Source organism: Anabas testudineus, chromosome 24 (assembly GCF_900324465.2).
Source record: "Anabas testudineus chromosome 24, fAnaTes1.2, whole genome shotgun sequence".
NCBI classification, from domain to species: Eukaryota; Metazoa; Chordata; class Actinopteri; order Anabantiformes; family Anabantidae; genus Anabas; species Anabas testudineus.
The window spans coordinates 16346535-16367016 of NC_046632.1; the positions used below are offsets into that span (position 1 = coordinate 16346535).

General features: G+C 40.1%; 2 protein-coding genes across 3 annotated transcripts; one reads left to right on the forward strand and one right to left on the reverse strand.

The window, feature by feature from the left end:
* The first annotated feature begins 3743 nt into the window (after positions 1-3743).
* Positions 3744-14197, forward strand: plg (plasminogen). The gene is made up of 20 exons (XM_026341248.2): positions 3744-3840; positions 4032-4131; positions 6589-6724; positions 6803-6909; positions 7064-7178; positions 7285-7424; positions 7978-8098; positions 8214-8332; positions 8895-9057; positions 9184-9308; positions 9548-9707; positions 10146-10348; positions 10429-10577; positions 10704-10803; positions 11282-11390; positions 11805-11879; positions 11975-12115; positions 12346-12452; positions 13252-13397; positions 13754-14197. The coding sequence occupies exons 2-20, from the start codon at positions 4077-4079 to the stop codon at positions 13913-13915; spliced, it is 2433 nt and encodes an 810-aa protein (XP_026197033.1). The 5' UTR covers positions 3744-3840; positions 4032-4076; the 3' UTR covers positions 13916-14197.
* Positions 13990-20062, reverse strand: LOC113149270 (solute carrier family 22 member 2-like). Of its 2 annotated transcripts, XM_033325889.1 has the most exons (13): positions 19237-20062; positions 18784-18831; positions 18582-18685; positions 18011-18165; positions 17759-17927; positions 16542-16653; positions 16328-16428; positions 16041-16255; positions 15860-15968; positions 14719-14831; positions 14442-14541; positions 14227-14317; positions 13990-14129 (listed from the first exon to the last, which is right to left on the reverse strand). In XM_033325889.1, exons 1-12 carry the CDS (start codon positions 19588-19590, stop codon positions 14242-14244), a joined length of 1656 nt encoding a protein of 551 aa, XP_033181780.1. In that variant the 5' UTR covers positions 19591-20062; the 3' UTR covers positions 13990-14129; positions 14227-14241. The 2 variants fall into 2 exon arrangements, with proteins under 2 accessions (XP_033181780.1, XP_033181781.1); XM_033325890.1 differs by lacking the exons at positions 13990-14129; positions 18784-18831 and having other exon boundaries at positions 14224-14317.
* Between the last annotated feature and the right edge of the window lie 420 nt (positions 20063-20482).

Consider the following 20482-nt stretch of genomic DNA (forward strand, 5'->3'; position numbering starts at 1 on the left):
AAGCCGTGCATATGTAAAACAAAGTTGTGGAACAAGAAATGTGCTTCAAATGTGGGAAAAGCAGACAAATAATCCTTGTGTTGGTTTCCTCGCAGCACTCATCAAGTTTCCAGCAGCTAAAGGTGTAATAAAACCTACTGTACACTCTACTCCTCTAGCAGAAATAGCAGACAGCTTTCATTGGATACTCAGAAATAAATTGATGATAGTGCTGGTGTGTAAAGAAGCAACTGTTTGCTTGTTACCAATTTGCTTTATTGCCCCCAAGTGGCCAAAGAATTAGTTAATGCAGGTTTAGTGGCAATGGCTTGAGCTCACTTGAGCCTTCGTATGATGTGAGTGTTAGTAGGTATGAGACGCAAAAGACAAAACAAGACTGTATAGTGGAAGCAGAGAATCACATTCACTTCACTAACCTCAGGTTTGTTTATTATGGGATTATTTCAGTTACAATTAAGACTAACAGAGACGGTGACCTTGATTTTTGACAATTTACTGTTTCAGTAGAATGCTGGGCTTTTTCTTTGTTTCTGCTTTCAACAGCTAATATTTACCTCATTTCCACAACATAAATTGATTTACATGGTGTTAAATAGTGTGTCTGTGTACAGAAATAGGCTGAAAAATAGGTTTAAATCATTTTTCAATTTTCTAATAAATAAAATTTTATAGGAAACAGTATTTCTGCGTGGTCACCAGTTAATCCCGTCCATCTGTAGTCTGTATAACTAATAATAAACTGAGTGAATGCTGAGTTTTTGTTTGACCTTTCTTTAAAAACGACATTGCAGAAAATTGAAATCGATTTTCAAGGAAATTCTGGACAAAACAGTTGAATAACAAAGCAAGACTGAGGCAACAAAAGATAACACAAAATAAAATTAAAAAACAACAAACAGTTTAACACATTAGAAACATACTGTAATACTGCATGTTGAAGAAAAGGAATACAAATTGTTCGTACTATATTTGAAGGGTGACGTGAAACCCTGAGTGATGCAGCCGCAGAAAGAAGCCATTCTTTCCTTTTTAAGGACAGAGGGACATTTCTAAATTGAAGTCTGACAGTGGGATATTGATTGAGCAGCGAACCTTGGACACCACAGAGCCCACACCTCTCGCTCGCCATCTCTGTGTGAAGTATTGTTATGGCTCCACTTTGTGAAGGAGACTGGCCTTCAGCTTGCAGGACTATAACACAAAACTAATACACTTGTCTCAATTGAAACAATAAAACACGTTATTATATCTGAAGCTTTTGTTTGGAAAAGGGAAAGAAAATCTATTAGAAAATGTTATTTAAGATGAAGAGTTTGTTTGAAGGATTTTATATCCAACAAATAGTGTCATCCAAGTTTAGAGAACCTTCTAAGCTGTAGGTTACAGTTCTGCAGATCTGTGCAAAGAGATATTTATGCATATAGAATATAAGAAGGTATTTATCACTGCAGACAACTGTGGAAAAAAAACATTCACGTATAAAAGTAGAATAACCCAGAGAAGAGTAATGCTTTCAAAATGTAACTGCAGTCAGGCAAATGGATCTTTTATGATGCTTTGAGCTAAATGCTAACATTAGCACAACAACATGAGTAATCTTTAAACGGTGTTCAACTTCCATGATTACAGGATGTCACAACAAATGACCACATTTTGATATTTTCTATGTTTTAATATGCAACACACACTAATGAAGTGCATCATCGCCGTTGCCTGAACTGAATCGATGAAAAGCTGATTTTGAAGTTTACAGTTCAAGTATCACTAAGTACCAGCTACTGCCTCCATAAACACAAGCTTTTGAGTTTTTCTGTTGTATCATTTCATTGCTCATCAAGGACTACTAATACTTATAAAAAATAAATAAACTAAGCCAATGCCAGGCTCTATAATAAAAATTGTTGCCTTTTTCTTTCTGTGTTTTTTTTTTTTTTTAACCAAAGTCATGTCACGATTCTCAGTTTAAATAGAGTAATTATCAGTATCTGACCTTTTGATGAAGGCACAACAAGCCTAAGTATCAAACATGCTTTGCACAGTATTATAACAGTGAAAACTATACAGTAGATATACTTCTCAGTCCCTTGAACCCCCTGCCCCAGCAGAATCACTCAAATCATATCATGCTGTGTGTGTATGTGTATGTGTGTGTGTGTCATTCATTACTGTGGACTGCTGAACATGAATCATCCAACAGCACTGAACTCATAGCATCATCATCAATAGCTGTATTATACCTCCAATCCTTGACACTAGCTTATTGACTTCATGCAGTATTCTCACTTTCCTTTCACATGCAGCGACAATGAAGAGTCTATTGTCAGCGTTATTCACCTATGCATTGTTAATGCAGGTGAAGCTGGGGAAGTGATGGAGGATGTTTTGAAGGGTGCAGCTCCTTGATGCTGGTGACCAACAGTACCATCTACAGGTCGTGTCAAAGCAGTACACGTGTTCTCAGGAACAGTTCAGGGAAATCAACAGGAGTGTGGTTAATGTAAGAGACTGTTAAACAAACAGACAGATCTTACAGTCAGAGGCAGTGTTGGAAGAAGTGCAGATAGTAGTTTTAAAATACTCTATTGTGTCCTGAGTTTGAAATATGAAGTAAAACTACAAAATCACAGTACTCATCATGCAGAAAAGCTACTCCACAGAGCAATACTATTATATAACATACAGTAATATTCAGTTCTATCAATCATAAATACACTTTTAATCATTTTAATGTTGGAGTTTGGCAACATGATAATTTATACACTACTGGCTGTAATAGATTTACTGTAAGTGTTAAATAAATGTAGTTGAAGAAAGAAAACTGAAAATACTCAAGTGAAGTATGTCCGAACTGTAGTCTAGTAAAACTAACTAGGACAGTAACTACTATTTTCAGTACTGATTACTTTTTTGATTTTACTTCCAGACCAACTGATAACTTTTTGTTCTAAAATATATGAAAGTCATGTAAAATGCAATTATAATTGTGCTTATTTACTGTGCAGTGCTTGAGTAAATGTACTTACTGTAGTATCTTACAACCTCAGCATGTAATCTACTACAAATCGGAGATAAATGTTGTAAAAATATTATTTAGTTTTTACTGAACTACATTAATTTAGCAGCTTCAGCTTCTACCTGACTTTGCAGATGCTGATTCTTCATGCAGTATATATACGGTATACGGTAGTTCCCCTCAAGGGAAGTACTTGCACTTTTACTTGAGTACTGGATTGATGTTTTTCTACCAATTCTATTGCAATTTTATTTAACAAAAGGAACTGAATACTTCCTATATTTTAAAAGAGACAGTGGGGAAGTTTGGCAGATGTGAGCAGTAGTTTCTTAATCCTATCACTGACTAACAGTCTAAAGTAGGTTGTTTTGTAATCATATGTTTGCAGTTGAGGGCACTGGTCGCTTTTAGCTGAAGATTAACTCTATATATTGATCCCATTTGATTGAGATCACATAATATCTCACTAGGGAGTACAAATTCGGTCTGTAATACCTCATGCTGTTACTACACACAGATATGCATTACCTGAAGTTTCTCCTCCCTGTGCAGGTTTCTAAATCTTATACAATGAAATGTTTACCACCACACAGGACATACACAAAGACTAAAGATGAATATACAAAACACTGCATGTTGACAAGATAAAAAAGGTCACATGATGTGAAAAAGAGGTAAAAGATCAGGGGCAGTCTCCTAAATCTACTGTTTCTGCAGAAAAACACCAGAATACCAACAGAAGACGTCAGTTAGTCCACCTCAGTACAGACAAAAAGCCTCCACCTTCTCCTCCTGCTCTCCTTAAAGGTGTTTCACATCTGAGGAAGGTAAGAAAATAAATAGTACACGATCCAAACGCAAATGTTTATTAATATTGAACACATAACGGAAACCACACACAGATGTAATATTGCAGTGCAACAACAACAGTTGACCTGCTGCCCTTTTGCTATCCTTGTCGAGCTAATGATTGACTAATGATTGAGGCGTCCTATTTGTCTCCCCGATGTGCTAAAAGGAGCCCAATAATATACCAGGAGGTACCTCTGTGAGTAAGTCAACTATGAGGTCGGACCTGTACAAAGCAGCTTTCCTCCTGGGAGCCCTGGTCTGCACAGGTAAGACACAATATCATCTTAATCTTCTGAAAATATGAAAACAAAGACAGACATTAGTTTCACTGTGTTCACCAAATCTTTTATGTTATTTGTAATACAAAATCACATCAGGAGATGTTCAGAGACAGGTCTGCATGCAACATAAAGGAGAGTTTATAAGAAAACAAATTAAAAATAACCAGTTGATTTAAATCTTGTGTCGCTCAAATCTTAACTAAAATAAGGTTTGGTTATCATGGGAAGTAATGTATCTGTTTGCAGATAAATATCATTTATTTTAAATGGTACAGTAAGTGTTGTACTGTGACATATCGACAGGAAAAAGGATTGATATCACTCACGTCTGCATCTGCTGTTGGGTTTAATTAGCTTATCATGAAGCAGGGAGAAGCAGCTACTCTGCTGCACTTTGGATTTTATATTGATCAAACAAATATAATTTAATGGATATCATAAAAGGAGCAGTCGTACTGACTAGATTTGTTCTTAAATGATGACAAAGTGATTGAAGTGCCTTTTACAAAGAGATATTTTAGTATTTTCTTTTCAAAGTCTACATTTCACTAAGTTGAGTTGAGCAGTTCTTTTTAGTGGCCTACAAATATTTACCTCCACCATTTGGTAAATATTGCTTTAGATGTTTTTCAGCAGCTAACTTCGTGCATCTGGAAACATGAAGTATTAATACTTTCTAAGTGTTCTCTGATTCACTGGCAGATTTCCAGATGTGCAGTTTGTTGTCTGCTGTGTGAAAAGTGTTTGTTTCTATGAATGAACACGAACGAAGCAGCGCACGTTACCTTATTTGGTCATTTTAGGGGCGTGGGTTATGCTAATGAGTCAGTCTACGTCACGAACGCGCACCTTGACTTGCACAGGTGACGTTCATCGACCTAAAACAAACTATTTCGTGACTTTGAAGACTTGGAACCAGCCACACGGAGTAAAGTAAGAAAACCTTGGACTAGGTGAACTTTTATAAAGCTGATAGACATCATTACTTTCGAACAGCAGCTAGCTAGCTGCTTCCACCTGCGGCTAGTTACCTGCTGAGCTGGCTTTAGCTTCATAATTAGCATTAGAAGAGTGATATTAATCTACTGAACGTGTATTTCCTCGTTTCTTTAAGCATTTGCATGAATTCCTGATGTTTCTATCAGCTTCCAATTTACTTTGCTCCATCAACTTTCCCCTAGTTCTGTGCTGGTGCTTCAACACCCACTCAGCCCCATGACACAATTCAAAGTCCACCACCCTCAGGCTGATCCTAAGAGTGCAGACACACATAATAATAAAGAAAAACGTTTATCATAGTAACTTGAAAATCCAGTGTTGTTAGAGAGTAAAGTTGCAGTGTGAGAACGGGTCAAAAAGTAGAATTTGGTTTCTTTTCTTTTCACATTGCATGTTTGCTGTCTGTGACCCACATGTGGGTGGATGGCTAAGGGTCAGTTCAGGGAAATTAGTCAACACAGGGTTACATAACTGTTAGAAACTTGATGACCCAGTTTTTCTACCCAGAATTTAAATTTCTGCTGGATAATTTCTATAATGCCCATAAGTTTAGCAAAACATCTGTTTTGCATCAGTTTATGATTAAAAGTCCAACTATAAACCTGTAAACGTAAAGTCGAGGTAAAGTAAAATCAGTACACTCATTAGACATGTTAGAAATTATTGCGTAACTCCAATATGTAGCTAGTGAATTGTGCAATTAGACTTTTGTTTTGTCTTCAGAATTTTCTTAGGCGAGGCTGGAAGAAAGCTCAATGACTCAGTGGAGCCACACTTCCCCTGACAATGATGTAAAACTAGAACTTCTGACCCCATTCAAAACCCCAATGATGTTTCTAACCTTTATGACTAAAGCTCCAGCTTTGAAACGCAACAATTTTTAGCACTATGTTGTGAAAAATAGTTGGTGTACAACAAGTATGGAAGGTTTTTGAAAAACAAAATGGTCGCCACTATTTCGTTTTGTAGGACACCACTTGCCATGAGCCCCAGGTGTTTGCAGGTGTTAAAATAACAACTTTAGAGAGGAGCGTTGTTCAGTTTTATAAATGTGGAGGAAACTACATCACTGTGATGGTTTTTACTCAGTGGGAGTTGACATCGAGTTGCTGATGCACTGATTAACGTGTGCATTTCAGAGCAGTGGCTCCGGCCCAATTTTACTAAACCTACTATTAAACTTACTATAATCACTTTCATTAGTGTTAATTATAGTAATTTTACGTAAATACATAAAGTGCTAATTTAGAAGGGACCATTGTCTCAGACTGCCCATGGATAAGAGCCTGTGCGATTTAAAATAGCTCTAATTCACTCTTTATTTTAATCTTATGTTCAAGCCAAAAGTCGCACATTTGTTTTTTTGTTGTTTTTTAATTTCACTATATTATTCACCAATTTGTAGAAACATAAAGTATGGATTTGGTTATTTGTCTTCTCCAGTTACTAGTTCTGATGTGGACAGCTATGTCAAAACTGAAGGGGCATGGATCCTGTCACTGCAAAAACGACAGTATTCAGTGAACACAGTGGCTGAATGTTCCAACAAATGTAATATGGAAACATCCTTCACATGCAGGTAGGTTTGCACTGTCACAGTTTAATTTTTGATTGTGAAGTTCAGAATCCCAGTCTGACTGTGGTTGTATTTTTGCAGGTCTTTCATGTATGTTGAAAAGGACCAAGAGTGTTGGACAGCAGGCGCAAACACTAAATCAGACACTACCGTGCGCAGAAGCAGCACAGTCTTATATGAAAAAAAAGGTTAGTCTCTTTCTAGCAAACGTCCTCATGTTTTTTTTGTTTGTTTTTTTGGTGTTGTTTTTACCATATTCCAGTTGATGTTTAACTCATATTGAATGTTCACTGACTGTAGGTGATGTTTGGACTGGTCTGTTGTTGGTTTTGTCTTGTCTAGCTTACCTCCTGGAGTGTGTGAATGGAATAGGAACAGACTACAGAGGAACAAAGAGCAAAACAAAAACAGGAAAAACCTGTCAGGGATGGGAAACATTATTCCCACACAGGCCTAAGTATGTATTCACATATTTTATCTTATTTTACATTGCATTACATGTTTTCATATATTTTTTTTTCTGAATAATATATGATATATTTTCTGAATGTCTCTGGCTGCAGCATCACACCACGGACCCACCCGTTAGCAGACCTAGAGTCTAACTTTTGCAGAAACCCTGATGGAGACAGTGGGGGACCTTGGTGTTACACCACTGATTCCAACACCCGCTGGGAGCACTGTAATGTATCCAGCTGCACTGGTAAATTTGATGATTTTCCTTTATTTTCTTTCTTTATGTCTGTAATATCAGTGATGCAGAGGCAAATATACAAATCATCCATCCTGATTGCCAACTATTTCCAACTTCATCGTCTCATTTGAGTGTTTGAATTAGTCAGAGTGTGGCTAACCTTGCTGCCTCGCTTGTTTTCAAGCCAGTTCAGTCAGTCTGAAGCTGAGAGATACTAATTCTTCATTATCTTCACCCACTTCACCTTCAGGGTTTCTGACTCCTGCACTATAAAATGTCCCCAAAAGTTTCTGCAAAGGATCAGAAAATATGTGCAGTGTTTTCCTAAAGCAGGATCTCTTTGAATGTAGTTATGTACTTTTAAATCTTTGGGTGACTGCCATGGAAGTTTGACTGAAGAGTCTCCCTGACGTTTCATCTTTTGATGTTAATGTACGATTGATTGCCACAAAATTTATAATACACGTCCATGCCCTTGATTCTGGTTTTAGCATGTTGCTGCAAACAAATGATGCTATATAATTGCAGCAGATAATAGTTGTCTGTGCTTGTTCCTTGTCAGAGGAGTGTATACACTGCAGTGGTGAGAACTACAGAGGAAAAGTTTCCACTACTCAAAGCGGCTTCACCTGCCAACGCTGGGACTCCCAGAAACCTCACAACCATGGCTACAACCCAAGCGCGTGAGAGCCCATAAGAAACACTTGAAATTATAAAACAACAGAAGGGTTTCATAAGATTTCTTAATTAAACCAATCTATCAGAGGCTAAACCAGAATTGTTTTTGCGTTTTTCTAGTCTTCCAGAGAAGTATCTTGAAGAGAACTACTGCAGGAACCCTGATGGAGACCCCAAACCTTGGTGCTTCACCACCAGCCCATCCAAACGATGGGACTTCTGTTCCATTCCTCGCTGCAGTAAGTCACCATATTTCAATATGTCTCCTTTTACTTTTACTCTAATTAAGTTCTGTAAAGCTCTATTTCTATGTCAAAGCTCCCAAAACTGTGACTGTAAGGACTGGATTTTATTTAATGTAAACATGTTAGTTAGCTTGACTTAGTGTGTACATAAACAGAACAACATATTATCACCAAAGGTGTAAAAAGTGGACACAGAAAGGTGAAGGCTCAGTTTCTCTTTATAAAAATACAAACATACATAAACATACATGTCCTAAGTTGATGATAAAACAAAAGTGGATGTTCTTTTAGCTGACAACAGAGTGGATGAACTTTTTCATCTTTGGCACATACAACCCAACATCCATTCTTCCTGAAAACAAGCTGAAACATGAAAACGAACCACTGTCTTTCAGTCTAGAAAACCTTGCAGCATTTCTGCACAGGATTGATGTTTGCCTTCCTGTTTGCTTTATAGTTTGAGGTGTAATTCTGAATACATGTTCAGTGACAATTGTCTTTTTTTAGTATTCTGTGTCTTATGCAATTATTCATCCATATCCTTATCTGTCCTCAGCGTCCGAGCCTCCCACCATTGTCCCAGAGCTAACGTGTGCCACCGGTGAAGGTGGATCATACAGAGGCACGATTGCTGTGACGGAGTCTGGGAAAACATGCCAGAGCTGGTCAGCTCAGACACCACACAAACACAACCGTACCCCAGACAACTACCCCTGCAAGTAAGAGCTCCTGTATCTATTCACACTGTTAAAAACACAATAGCGTGGTCAAAATGTTAGTGACAGCTCACAATATAACATTGCACCATTGCACCAGCACCATTGATCTATTTATTTATTTGTCAGAGGCCTAGATAACAACTACTGCCGTAACCCCGATAATGAGAGGAAGCCCTGGTGTTACACCACGGATCCTGAAACTCGCTGGGAATACTGCAGCGTGCCGAGCTGTGGGAATGCACCCCGACCAGGTAAAACGGTGTTCAATGATGAGGATTTCCACTCTACTTCAGAAAAGCATTAATTAATGGAAGTACATTTACAGCACCAATTCCAATGTTGTTAACAACACTGGTAACCGAGGAACACCACCCAACGTTTGAGCTTCAAATAATGACTTAAAGAACTTTTAAATGTATTGAATCTCTAAGCTTCATGATGGGAATACAACAGAATATTAGCCTACAGTAAATTTTGTCTCTCATCACAGATGACCCAGTGATCCCACCAGAGTCAGAAGACTGTTATGAGGGAAACGGTTCGAGTTACCGTGGCATAACATCAGAGACCGTCAGCGGAAAGAAATGTCAGTGGTGGAACTCCATGTCTCCTCACAGCCATCAAAAAACTGAAGATAAATTCCCCAACGCGTGAGTATTAAATACATTTTAGATTTGAAAATGCAGATTTTAGTTCTAAGTTAAAGCATTTTTAATGCAAACAATGAAGTGGTGATTTCACAAGGTTGGTATAATCAAGAGTTCACATAGACCAAAACTAAAAGTATTCAAGCCAGTTAGGAAGGATTTATTTCTTTGCGCCATATCTACTGTTGTCTGAATAAGATAAATAAGCCAAAATGCAATTAGTGGTTTCTTTATTACATTTTTGAAAATGAAGAGAAAATAGTTTTTTAAATTTGACATTTTCTATTTTATTTTCCACAGGAGGTAAAATATGTACTCAGAAGCAACTCTTGTAGCCTGATCGTATTTTCATTGTTGTGTCTAACAGAAACATTTTATATTAAAAGTAATGCTCAAATCCAGTGGTGCTGTTCTGAGGTTCTACTTTTATTTTCTCTACAGGGACCTCAAGAGGAATCTGTGCAGGAACCCCGATGGAGACCGGGCTCCTTGGTGTTACACTACAGATCCCTCTGTGCGCTGGGAATACTGCAGCGTGAAGAAATGCTCTTCAGGAGCACCAACCACCCAAAGTTCTGTACCCCAGGACCCTTCCATAGTCGCCCAAAACCCTTTCATAGTCTCTCCGACCCCACAAGAGCCAGGTAAATCAACTTTTTCAGTGCATGATCTTCTCTTTGTTTTCTCCTTTATTCACCAAAATGTATCTCTGTTGCTGTGTTAGACTGTAAGATTGGAAAAGGAGAAACATACAGAGGTCCAACCTCCATCACTACATCAGGGGTGACCTGTCAGGAATGGAGTTCTCAGTCTCCTCACCAACACAACAGCTTCACACCACAAAGTCACCCTGACAAGGGCCTGGAAGGCAATGTAAGTGTCTGTTCCCCTGTGTGAATAATTTTGACTTGTAGACTTTTTTTGGGGTGAGGACAGATTTGATTTGTCGTTTTGTAGTTCATTCAGTTCCCCCCCCCACCCTTTGGTTTTCCCTGTCAGAGCTGCAGAAACCCAGACGGTGATGTCAATGGACCGTGGTGTTACACTACTGACAGGAACAAGAAATGGGAGCACTGTCAGATCCCTGACTGTGAAGAAAGTACGTGAGCTTTCTGTGAAAGTTTAGAATTAATTGCTGAAGTGAATTTTACTGTTTCTGTATGTCCATAGAAATGTTTGTATCAGTAGGAGTGAAATATAACCAGTAATGCCAGAAATATGGGACAAGATTCATGGTTACCAGGGGACAACTTTAGTGATTCATGACCTATCTGTTGTTGCCAACTGGTGAAAGTGTTTATTAACTTGAAAACAAATGGTTCTTTCAACTGGTTTGTAATTTAAGCGTGATAACATATCACCAACAGCTTAATATTAGAATTTATCCCATTTCATTGCATGTTATCATGCATGTTATCATAAAAAACTACATTTGCGATGAAATACTAGTGTGGCAGAGCAAGAAGAGAGGAAATATCTGATGTCCAAGAGATTTTATATCATTTTTAAACATTTTATCTTAGTATTTCCCAATTTAGTTTGATTTTTGTGTAAAGATTTGTGAACTTTCTTTATAGATAAATGTGGGATGCCAGTCACCCAACCAAAGCGTTGTTTTGGTCGTATTGTTGGAGGATGCGTCTCTAAGCCATACTCATGGCCCTGGCAAATCAGCCTCCGGACCGAGTGAGTGCAACAGTACAAGAAAATGATGTCAAGGGAAAAACTGTTTAATACACAGGGTGATAAATTAGCTAAGTAAAGCAAAATAACAACCCAATGGCTCATTTGATAGTCAAAACTCCTGGGGGGAGAACTAGAAACGTTTTTGAGGATTATTAAAATCCATCAGAAAAGGGTGTTTTTAACAACCTTATTAGTTTTCCCTATGTATCACTGATTGAATAATCATTTAGAGAAACCTGTCTAACAAATGTCTTAATAATTGTGTGGAATTCAGATATTGATAACTGAACATAACTGAATTGATCTATTTCACGAATGACCCTGTTGTATTGTGAATGCCAAACAAAGCTTTGAGATGCATATCTGACTCTAACAAGGACACATTTTTAATTTGCCCTCATTTCTTTTTACCAGTACTGGAATCCATTTCTGTGGAGGAACTCTGATCCATCCACAGTGGGTCCTCACTGCTGCACACTGCCTGGAGAGGTCAGAGTGACCATTAAAAACAGCTACAGACCAACACCTGTAATAACACAACCACTGGTAATGTGTGTGCGTTAACAAATGTTTATGTACTGTAGATCCAAGAGGCCTGCAGCCTACAAAGTTCTCCTGGGTATCAACACAGAGAGAGCCAATGAGCCATCGAAACAGGAGAAGAGACTGGAAAAACTGGTGCTGGGACCCAACGGAGCCGACATTGCTCTGCTTAAACTGGAAAGGTAAGTAGTGGACTGGTCATCCCACTACAGTGCTCAGTACAACTGTATCCTACCCCTGCACTACTAGTGTGCCATAAGTTGTGATTTGTTAGCTAGGTGACGGTGTAAGTAGGGTCAATAATACAATACTCCATACAATTATGGAAACTGTGTCATCATTAAGCAGTTAACAGAATAGGAAAATAAAAGTCTTATAAATGATGACATACATCTATTCCCCACTTTTTCAGCAACGCACTGATATGTGACAAAGTCCTACCAGCTTGTCTACCGGAGAAGGACTATATTGTTCCCAGCGGCACCGAGTGTTACGTGACTGGATGGGGTGAGACTCAAGGTACGTGTTTATTCTTTACTGCTATCTCTGTGTGTGTATAAATGTTAGGACAGTGAAGACATTTTAAGTGATCATCACTTCTTTTTCGGGGTCCAAAAAGCTTAAAGGTCATCACTTTGTGTTAAATGGAGGCGTCTATTTTAGTATAATGGTATGTTTTTGCTTTAAGGCCGAAAAAAACTTCAAAATCCAGTAAAAATATTTAAATCACTCCCAATTTATTTATAGGCACCTACAGTTTTATTAACTTGGAAGCAGCAAGTTGTAAAAAACAAAACACAAATATCGTTTCATTTCAGTTTATTTATTTAGCAACAATCATCAAGGCACTTTACTGATTCAGATAATTATGGCTCCATGTTTAAATCTACCACATTTTATCACATTGGTTGTTTTTTAAGTCACAGTAAAAGGTAAAGAACATCACATTATGGAAACATCCAAAGTACAAAAAGGTAGACGTAAATCAACAATAGATTTCATTTGACATGGCTAAAACTACTGCAGCACATAGTTTGAAACTTTCACCAGCATGTGTGCAAAGGAGTTACCTGTAGTTAGTCCTCATGTGCACCTTTCTGAACATCTTAACACACTGGATGTTTAGAGTAGGGTTAGTAAAAAAAAAACAAAAAAAACATCCAGTATCTTAAAACAGTCCAACTGCAAAGTTCCCTGATGTTTGTCAGACAACTGCGCCTTAAATTTCCAGTTGGAGGAAAATGCAGTAGTGATGATACTGTCCATTTCTAAATGATGAGGAAGATAAGTGCTTAAGTGGAAACGTGGTGTGTTACAGGTACAGGAGGCGAGGGCGTCCTGAAGGAAGCTGGGTTCCCTGTGATCGAGAACAAGATCTGTAATCGTCCATCCTACCTGAACGGCAGAGTCAAAGACCACGAGATGTGTGCAGGAAACATTGAGGGAGGAACAGACAGCTGCCAGGTATAAGAAACTCAAACTACTGATTCCAAAACTATAACTAGTGCTCATAATTAACTCCTACAGCAATGTGTTAATTTCAATTAATGTAATGCAAGTTTTGGTTATTTTATAGTACAGTTATTTTCATATTAATACGATTGACAAATATAGTTTGTAGATGTAAAAACAAATGGTGACATTTAAATCCTTGGCCATTTGGTGGAAACTAGACATTTCCAGCAGTCAGATCTTTTCAAATGAGCAGTAGAACATCAAGTCCAGTTGCCATTAAGAAGCTTTCGAATGCACCAAATGTGTAAAACAGTCCGAAAAGTCCGAACAGTTTTGCTACATGTATTTTTTTCCTCTCCCTGCAGGGCGACAGCGGCGGCCCTCTGGTGTGCTATGCCCAGAACAAATATGTCCTGCAGGGTGTCACGTCCTGGGGTTTGGGATGTGCTAATGCCATGAAACCCGGCGTCTATGCTCGAGTCTCCAAGTTCGTTGATTGGATCGACAGAACCATTAAAGCCAATTAGGAAAAAAGTCCACTTTCATGAGATAGCTTCAAATGTGGCTGCTCTTTGAAGATATTTTATGTACTGTTCTGCTCCAGCATGACTACGTACCACAGGTTTGTTGTCCAGGTATTATCTGATGTTAGTGTGTCAAAGTGTTTTCTTTCATGTGGCGGAAACAGAAGGCAGAGGGTAGGCCGGGTTTTAGGATGTAAAGGTGTGTTTTCTGTAAAACCTGAGAAGTAAAACACAAAGTTAGAATTATTTTAGAAAGTGTCATTTGCTCAGCTCATTGTATCAGTGAATAAAATAAAATCCATCTATGTACATACATGCAAAAAGGTCGGTCACAGTGCTGTTTCCTGGTTCTCGGCTCTGACTTTAAGCTTCTTGCTGTGCTTGTTCTCCTGATTCTCCTTTTTTCTAAGAAAGCAAAACAAATAGCATCTCTTTATTCAGGTAACGTTGAACACAGACATTCACATTTTAAATTACACTGCCAGTAAAAAAAAAAAAAGAAAACGGTCTAGTAATTGAGATCTCTCACCGATCAGGGAATTCAATATCATCGATGGTCTCAGGTAGAGGAATTCCTTTGGTCTCAGGCAGGAAAAAGACCAAACCTCCAGCGATGAAAGCTACAATACCTGTGACAAAATACAACATGACACTGGATGTAAGCTGCAACTCTGAGCTTCAGACTGGCTACAATACATCCTGTGGTTTAAACCCCTTGAAAGACAAACTGTATATCCCATGTGTTCATTTATATGAATTTCATTCGACAGTGCACCACCAGTGGTCAAACTGTTGATTTTACTCACCAAAGATGATGAGTGGCAGCTCGAGCCAGACGGCAGCCAGTCTGTAGAGCAGGAAGGGAGCTATCATCCCACCAACGTCGCACAGAGTGGAACAAACGGAAACTCCCAGGTTCCTATATGGAGTGGAAAAATTGTCGAGTTTAGTCTTAACTGTACCAAGTAACGTCTCGCATAATGACGTGGCTTTCGCATTAGATAATGTGTCGTCTTGATAGCTGACGTAGATCTAATGACAAAAACTCATTTATCACATTTATCAACTGTAAAATAGATCTAGATCTATAATAGATCTTCCACTAAATGAAGCCTCCCCACCCGAGTACACAAGTGCCCATGCCTCATCAAGTTATAAGCATTATTAACTTGCCCCCCCCCACAGTAATAGTGCAACTGTCTTTACTTCCTGACCCAATTGACCCAACAAACCATCAGTTCTGGCTCAGTTGAATTAATCTAGACACAGTTGAAACTTATACTAGTGATTTGAACACAGCCTTATTTGATCTTCTAGATTCAGTGGCTGTTTTTACCACCAAAACAGAAGGTTAACGTGACCTAAACACTGGTTTACTGCAGAAACCCGGGCTCTTAAACAGACCTGCGGGCAACTGGAACGTAAGTGGTGAACTTTAAAGTCTGAATCTCTTTATCTTCAGTTGCACAAGTCTGTACTAAAGTCTGCAAAAACGTCTTATTCTAATTTACTCAGTGAAAACAAACATAATCCAAACTTGAATTATATATAGAGATAGTTAAGTGGTTAGTGCCACTGACTTTGGTATGGTAGGGAGTAGGTTCGATTCCTGGTTAGCGGGGAGATATTACCAGAGATTTAGAGATTGGATTCAAGCCCCCAATAATAACAGGGCTTAATTCTTGGTTACCAAGAATAAGTGAAGTAAGTAAAGTCTGCTGCTGATCACCATCAACTGATGAGGAAATTGATGTAGTTCTGAGAACAGGCTGGAAGTCCTAAAGACAGAAGGGAGGAGCGGATAGCTCCAGCAGATCCCAGGAACAACACCTCACATCTCTGTCCAGAAGAGTGCTGTTCTAGTAACAGCTAAGATATTGCACAGGACCCTCAAGCTCAAGTGGGTAGAGGACTGAAATCTGAAACTTGTTCACGTCCAGACCTCACCTTACATATGTTGGGTAGATCTCAGTGTTAACAAACAAGACCATCTCAAAAGCTATGGTGATGCCGAGTCGACCGATACAGGCCGCCACCATCTTCAACCACACCATTCCTGAGGTACAGAGACAGCAGACATCAGTCCTTCAGAACGTCTCGTCAAGTCTAAACGTCTACTACAACTCACCGTCAGCGATGAAGGCAGCTGCTAAGCAGGAGGCTCCAGCTATGATGTTGGAGAGGGCAAAGGGAAGACGTCGGCCAATGCGTTCAATGGTGAAGAGGATGAGTAAGGCAGCAGGAAACTCCACCAGGGCAGTGATGAGGAAGTCGATGTAGAGATTTCCTCCTGTTATTCCAACCCGCATGATGAGACCCTGATAAACCACAGCACTGGTGAACCTGCAGAGTAGAAACAATGATGTTGAATAATCACGTCCTTAATAAATACATCTGTGACGTTTATACACTCACCAGTTGAACGAGAGAATGAACGTGTGTTTCCTCATCTTCGGTGTTCTGATCAAGTCCAGCAAAGAGGCGGTGGGGGAGTCACCCTCGTCCTCGGCCACTTCCTGAAACCAGTAATGACGACAAGCTGTGATCCTAATACAAATTATTTAGGAGAAATGACACTAAATACAATAGAAACATGACTTTTTTAACATGTATGTCCTTTTTGATCTACCTCATATTGTTTGAGTGTCCTCTTGTTCTCCTTGGCCATAGCTGCAGTGATCTCCAGAGCTTTAGACGATTTGTTCTGGGAGATGAGCCACCGCGGAGACTCTGGAACAAACCTGTGACACAAAACCACCCGGACATTATCTTATCATTTTTATTAACCAACACTAGAATCTGAGAAAGTATGAACTAATGATGTCGTTTTGATTTCATGGACAGAATTTCAGGGCCGTAGGGGTTCTGGTTTGGGGACGACAGGATCTCATCCCTGCTTTTTGCAGAAGATCTTCAGCATGTACTGGGGCGGTTTTCAGCCATGTGTGAAGCGGCTGACATGAGAATCAGCACTTCCAAGTCCGAGGCCATGGTTCCCAAGTGGAAAAAGGTGGAGGAAAGATCCTGCCTCAAGTGAGGGAAGGATGGAGGGTCAACGTGGTCCATGTACAGGTCTGTCATGGTGACGACAAACCACTCAACCTTCCTACTAAGTGGCAAGAAAAAGTATGTGAACCTTTTTAATTTTTCAATTTTATGGTTTTCTACATGAATTTGCCTACTGCCTACCTGTAGACTGGTGAAGTCTTTGACATCACAACTATTCTTGATCCTCTGAAAGCTTCTTTTGTGTTATTATTTTAGGCATATTGTATATGTAAATATATATATAATAATCTGAAGATCAGATCACATTTTATGACAAATTCATGCAGAAAACCATGAAACTCAAAAAGGTTCACATACTTTTTCTTGCCACTGTGTCTGGGAGCGCCCTTAGGGATAGGGTGAGGAGCTCAGAGTAGAGTTGCTGCTCCTCCACATCGAGAGGAGTCAGGTGAGATGGCTTCGGCCTCTGTTTCAGGCGATTTATCTGCAACTACAGCTGCTTATATCTGTATCAAACAGTCATAAAGTGCAAACACTGTGGTAACAGTGATGGTATGTCTTTGTAAAACTTGAAGGTTCAAGGAACTAAATAACCATAGTAACAGTCAGGAGAACACGATGTCATGTAAAATGCTTTAAAATCGGTCCTCAGTCTAGACGTCATAGTTAAAGTTTCCCACGTCTAAATGTGTTAAACTACATATAAAATAAGAACATTTTATGAGTCAGTGACTTTTCCTGCTCTGTGCTCTGCAGGATAGATTTTACACATCAGGTTCCTCTGACTCTGGACCTCTGGATCTGCACCTGGACAGTTAGAGAACTACTGCTACTCACCAGTAACAGGACAGGAACAGGATGTAGGGCGCAGAGAAGATGACCTGCAGCCAGCGCCAGTCAGTGATGTAGTAGGCGAGCAGAGGGAGGAGGATGACACCGAAACTGAACATGATCTGATACAAGATGCCAACTGTTCGTCTGTATTCAACTCCAACGATTTCTGCGACTGAGACGCCAGAAAACATTAAAACCGAACAAACACAGACTCAGTGTCACAGAGGTTTAAAATAAAGTGGAGACTGTTATTACTCAGCACGTAAGAGGCCATCCAGCATCCTTTGGCTCCAAAACCAAACGCGGTCCTCGCCACCAGGATGGAGATATAGTTCGGAACCACAGCCAGGATGAGGCCTGACATGGCGTTCACCATGATGGACACCAGCAAACAGAGCCTCCTCCCAAACCTGCAGACACAAGAAGAAAAAGCAGGTGAGAACTCGTTTTAGAGGAAGAGAAACATGAGTCGACGTGTTTTTAGAGAAAAATCTGAAATGACTACAGCACGTCAGAAATCACATTAACATACTGACTTTGACTTTAAAATCTAATGCACAACTCTGCACTTGTTTGATAAAAGTAAAATTAATTATCAAATGTGGCTCATCTTCACCACATTGTGTTGTATTAGTTCAAGAAGAAAATAGGACAAAAACTGCTGGAGCTTAAGGGAAACGTGGTCTCTACCTCCAAGTAAAACTTCTACCACGACAAGTGCAGCCTGAGTCTCTAACAGTGTGAATCTAAAGCTCATCACTGACTCTCAGTTACAGTTCAACTGCGACTGGTGAAGTGTGAGACTGTAAATAACGGAGGGTATCACCTGTCAGCGAAGTAACCAAAAGCAAAGCTGCCGATGAGGTTTCCAACGCTGAAGGTGGACTGGTACATGTCCACGAACCATCCATCGGAGCACACCAGGTCAAACTGAGACATGAAGGGAAACAAGAAATTGAAACTGAAGAGTCTGAAGAGTCTGAAGAGTCTGGATCGTTCCAGTTTAGCTTCTTAATTCCTCTTCTCACCTCTGTGACGAAGGACTTCCTGCCTTCATAGTCATACTCCCAGCCATCCTTAAAGACAAAAACACAGAGTCACACACATGGAAACATCTGTAACATCTGCTCATCAGAACAGGAGACTGAGGAAGTGACCAAGTGATGCCCTTGATTCCCTGACAACTCGTGAACAGCACATCGCAATGTCAACAAATCACTATAATTTACCACATAAGCACTGTTTTTTTTTTACATAGATTTTAAAGATACTTTCTATGTGGCAGCAAGTTTATATAACTTCAGGGCCACAGACAATTCTCTCACAAATAGTTGAGATAGAGTAGAGATTTTAAACCATGAATAAAATCCTAAAAGACACAAAGGAGCGTCCACATTCCCATGTACACAGCTTTCTAGGATTTCTACTGCAGAGACAGATGCTCCAACAGGCATCACTAAAATCCACCTCACAGATCTCACCTTGCACGCAGTGACCGGGACTCTGCTGAGGTTCAGGTCCCGGGTGTCACAGGTGAGTCCTGTGCTGTTCCAGTCCACCTGGTACTGCTCACAGCTGCTGTACTGCACAGATCCAGAGCTGTTGACTGAAGGCACCGTCAGCCTGCGACTGTCCGCCAGGCTCCAGCCACACGACTCCCTCTTCTCCACCACCGCGGAGTCCCGGCACCAGTGGTCCGGGGTGAACCCCTGGAAGACGATGCCAACGTACACACCTGCAAAAAGCACCGGCAGCAGAGAGAGCAGGGCGAAGACACGCCTCTGGCAGCGGCCGAAGGAGCCAGCCTCCTCCAGGAGGTCATCAAAGGTCGGCATCACTGCTCAGCCTGAACTTCTGTGTGTTCTTGGAAATTATTCAGAGAAAGAGCACAACAGAAATGTTGTTTCCACCGGGCCAGTTCCAGGGCTGATTCCGAGCTGTTGATTAATTTGGAACCAGGTCTGCGCGTTTCCACAACCAAAGAACCGACTCCCTGCCAAAACCTGGCTCCTCTCTGCCACCAACTCTTTAATGGGCTTGAACTACGGACCGAAAACACCCTGAACTGTCGAGACCAACGAGCTCCATCAAAGTTGTGTGAGAAGGATAAAAATACATCAGTGCATCATCCAGCGCGCTTCCAGGCACTCCAGTAACCAGGTCGAAGAGACAATCCAGGTCTCTCGGGCAGTCTGAACGAGTTCACATGCACTAAATCTGGAAACCTGGTTACTGGAAAACCCGCGTTTGCAGCTAAGAAAGCAGTGAGTTACTATTTGATAGAGTCCAGCAGAGACCACGGGAAGAATTGCGCAACCAGCAGCTCTGGTTAAAGAGTGCTGCTGGCTTATATAACAACGCATGAGCAAACACAGTGTTGTAGAACAAAGACGGTGTTGAATCCTGAAAAGTCATATGGTGTCCTGTGAACTTCACTGAGAACCAACCTCTGTTGGCTCCATCAATAAAACACACTGCGCGGAGCAGCAGCGCGCAATCACATGTGATGAATGAGAGAAGCACAAAGGGGCAGGGAGTGAATTTAAACTGGTGAATTTAAACTGGTGAATTTAAACTGGTGAATTCAAACTGGTGCACACGACACACAGAACATGACACAGGTCAGTGAACAGAGACCATGTTGCCCAAACATGTTGGCTTCTGATTCTCAGTGACGTTTTGTACGGACACCCTAAAGGGACATAAGCACAAAAAAAAAAGGTTCTG

Excerpts from the sequence above, each read along its gene's own strand:
- LOC113149270 (XM_033325889.1), bottom strand. The coding sequence starts at position 19,590 with ATGCCGACCTTTGATGACCTCCTGGAGGAGGCTGGCTCCTTCGGCCGC. Across the intron at positions 18,832-19,236 it reads TCCCGGTCACTGCGTGCAAG|GATGGCTGGGAGTATGACTA; the intron begins GTGAGATCTGTG and ends TTTGTCTTTAAG. Across the intron at positions 14,542-14,718 it reads GCTGCCACTCATCATCTTTG|GTATTGTAGCTTTCATCGCT; the intron begins GTGAGTAAAATC and ends ATTTTGTCACAG.
- plg (XM_026341248.2), top strand. The coding sequence starts at position 4,077 with ATGAGGTCGGACCTGTACAAAGCAGCTTTCCTCCTGGGAGCCCTGGTC. Across the intron at positions 11,391-11,804 it reads CAAATCAGCCTCCGGACCGA|TACTGGAATCCATTTCTGTG; the intron begins GTGAGTGCAACA and ends TCTTTTTACCAG. Across the intron at positions 12,453-13,251 it reads TGGATGGGGTGAGACTCAAG|GTACAGGAGGCGAGGGCGTC; the intron begins GTACGTGTTTAT and ends GGTGTGTTACAG.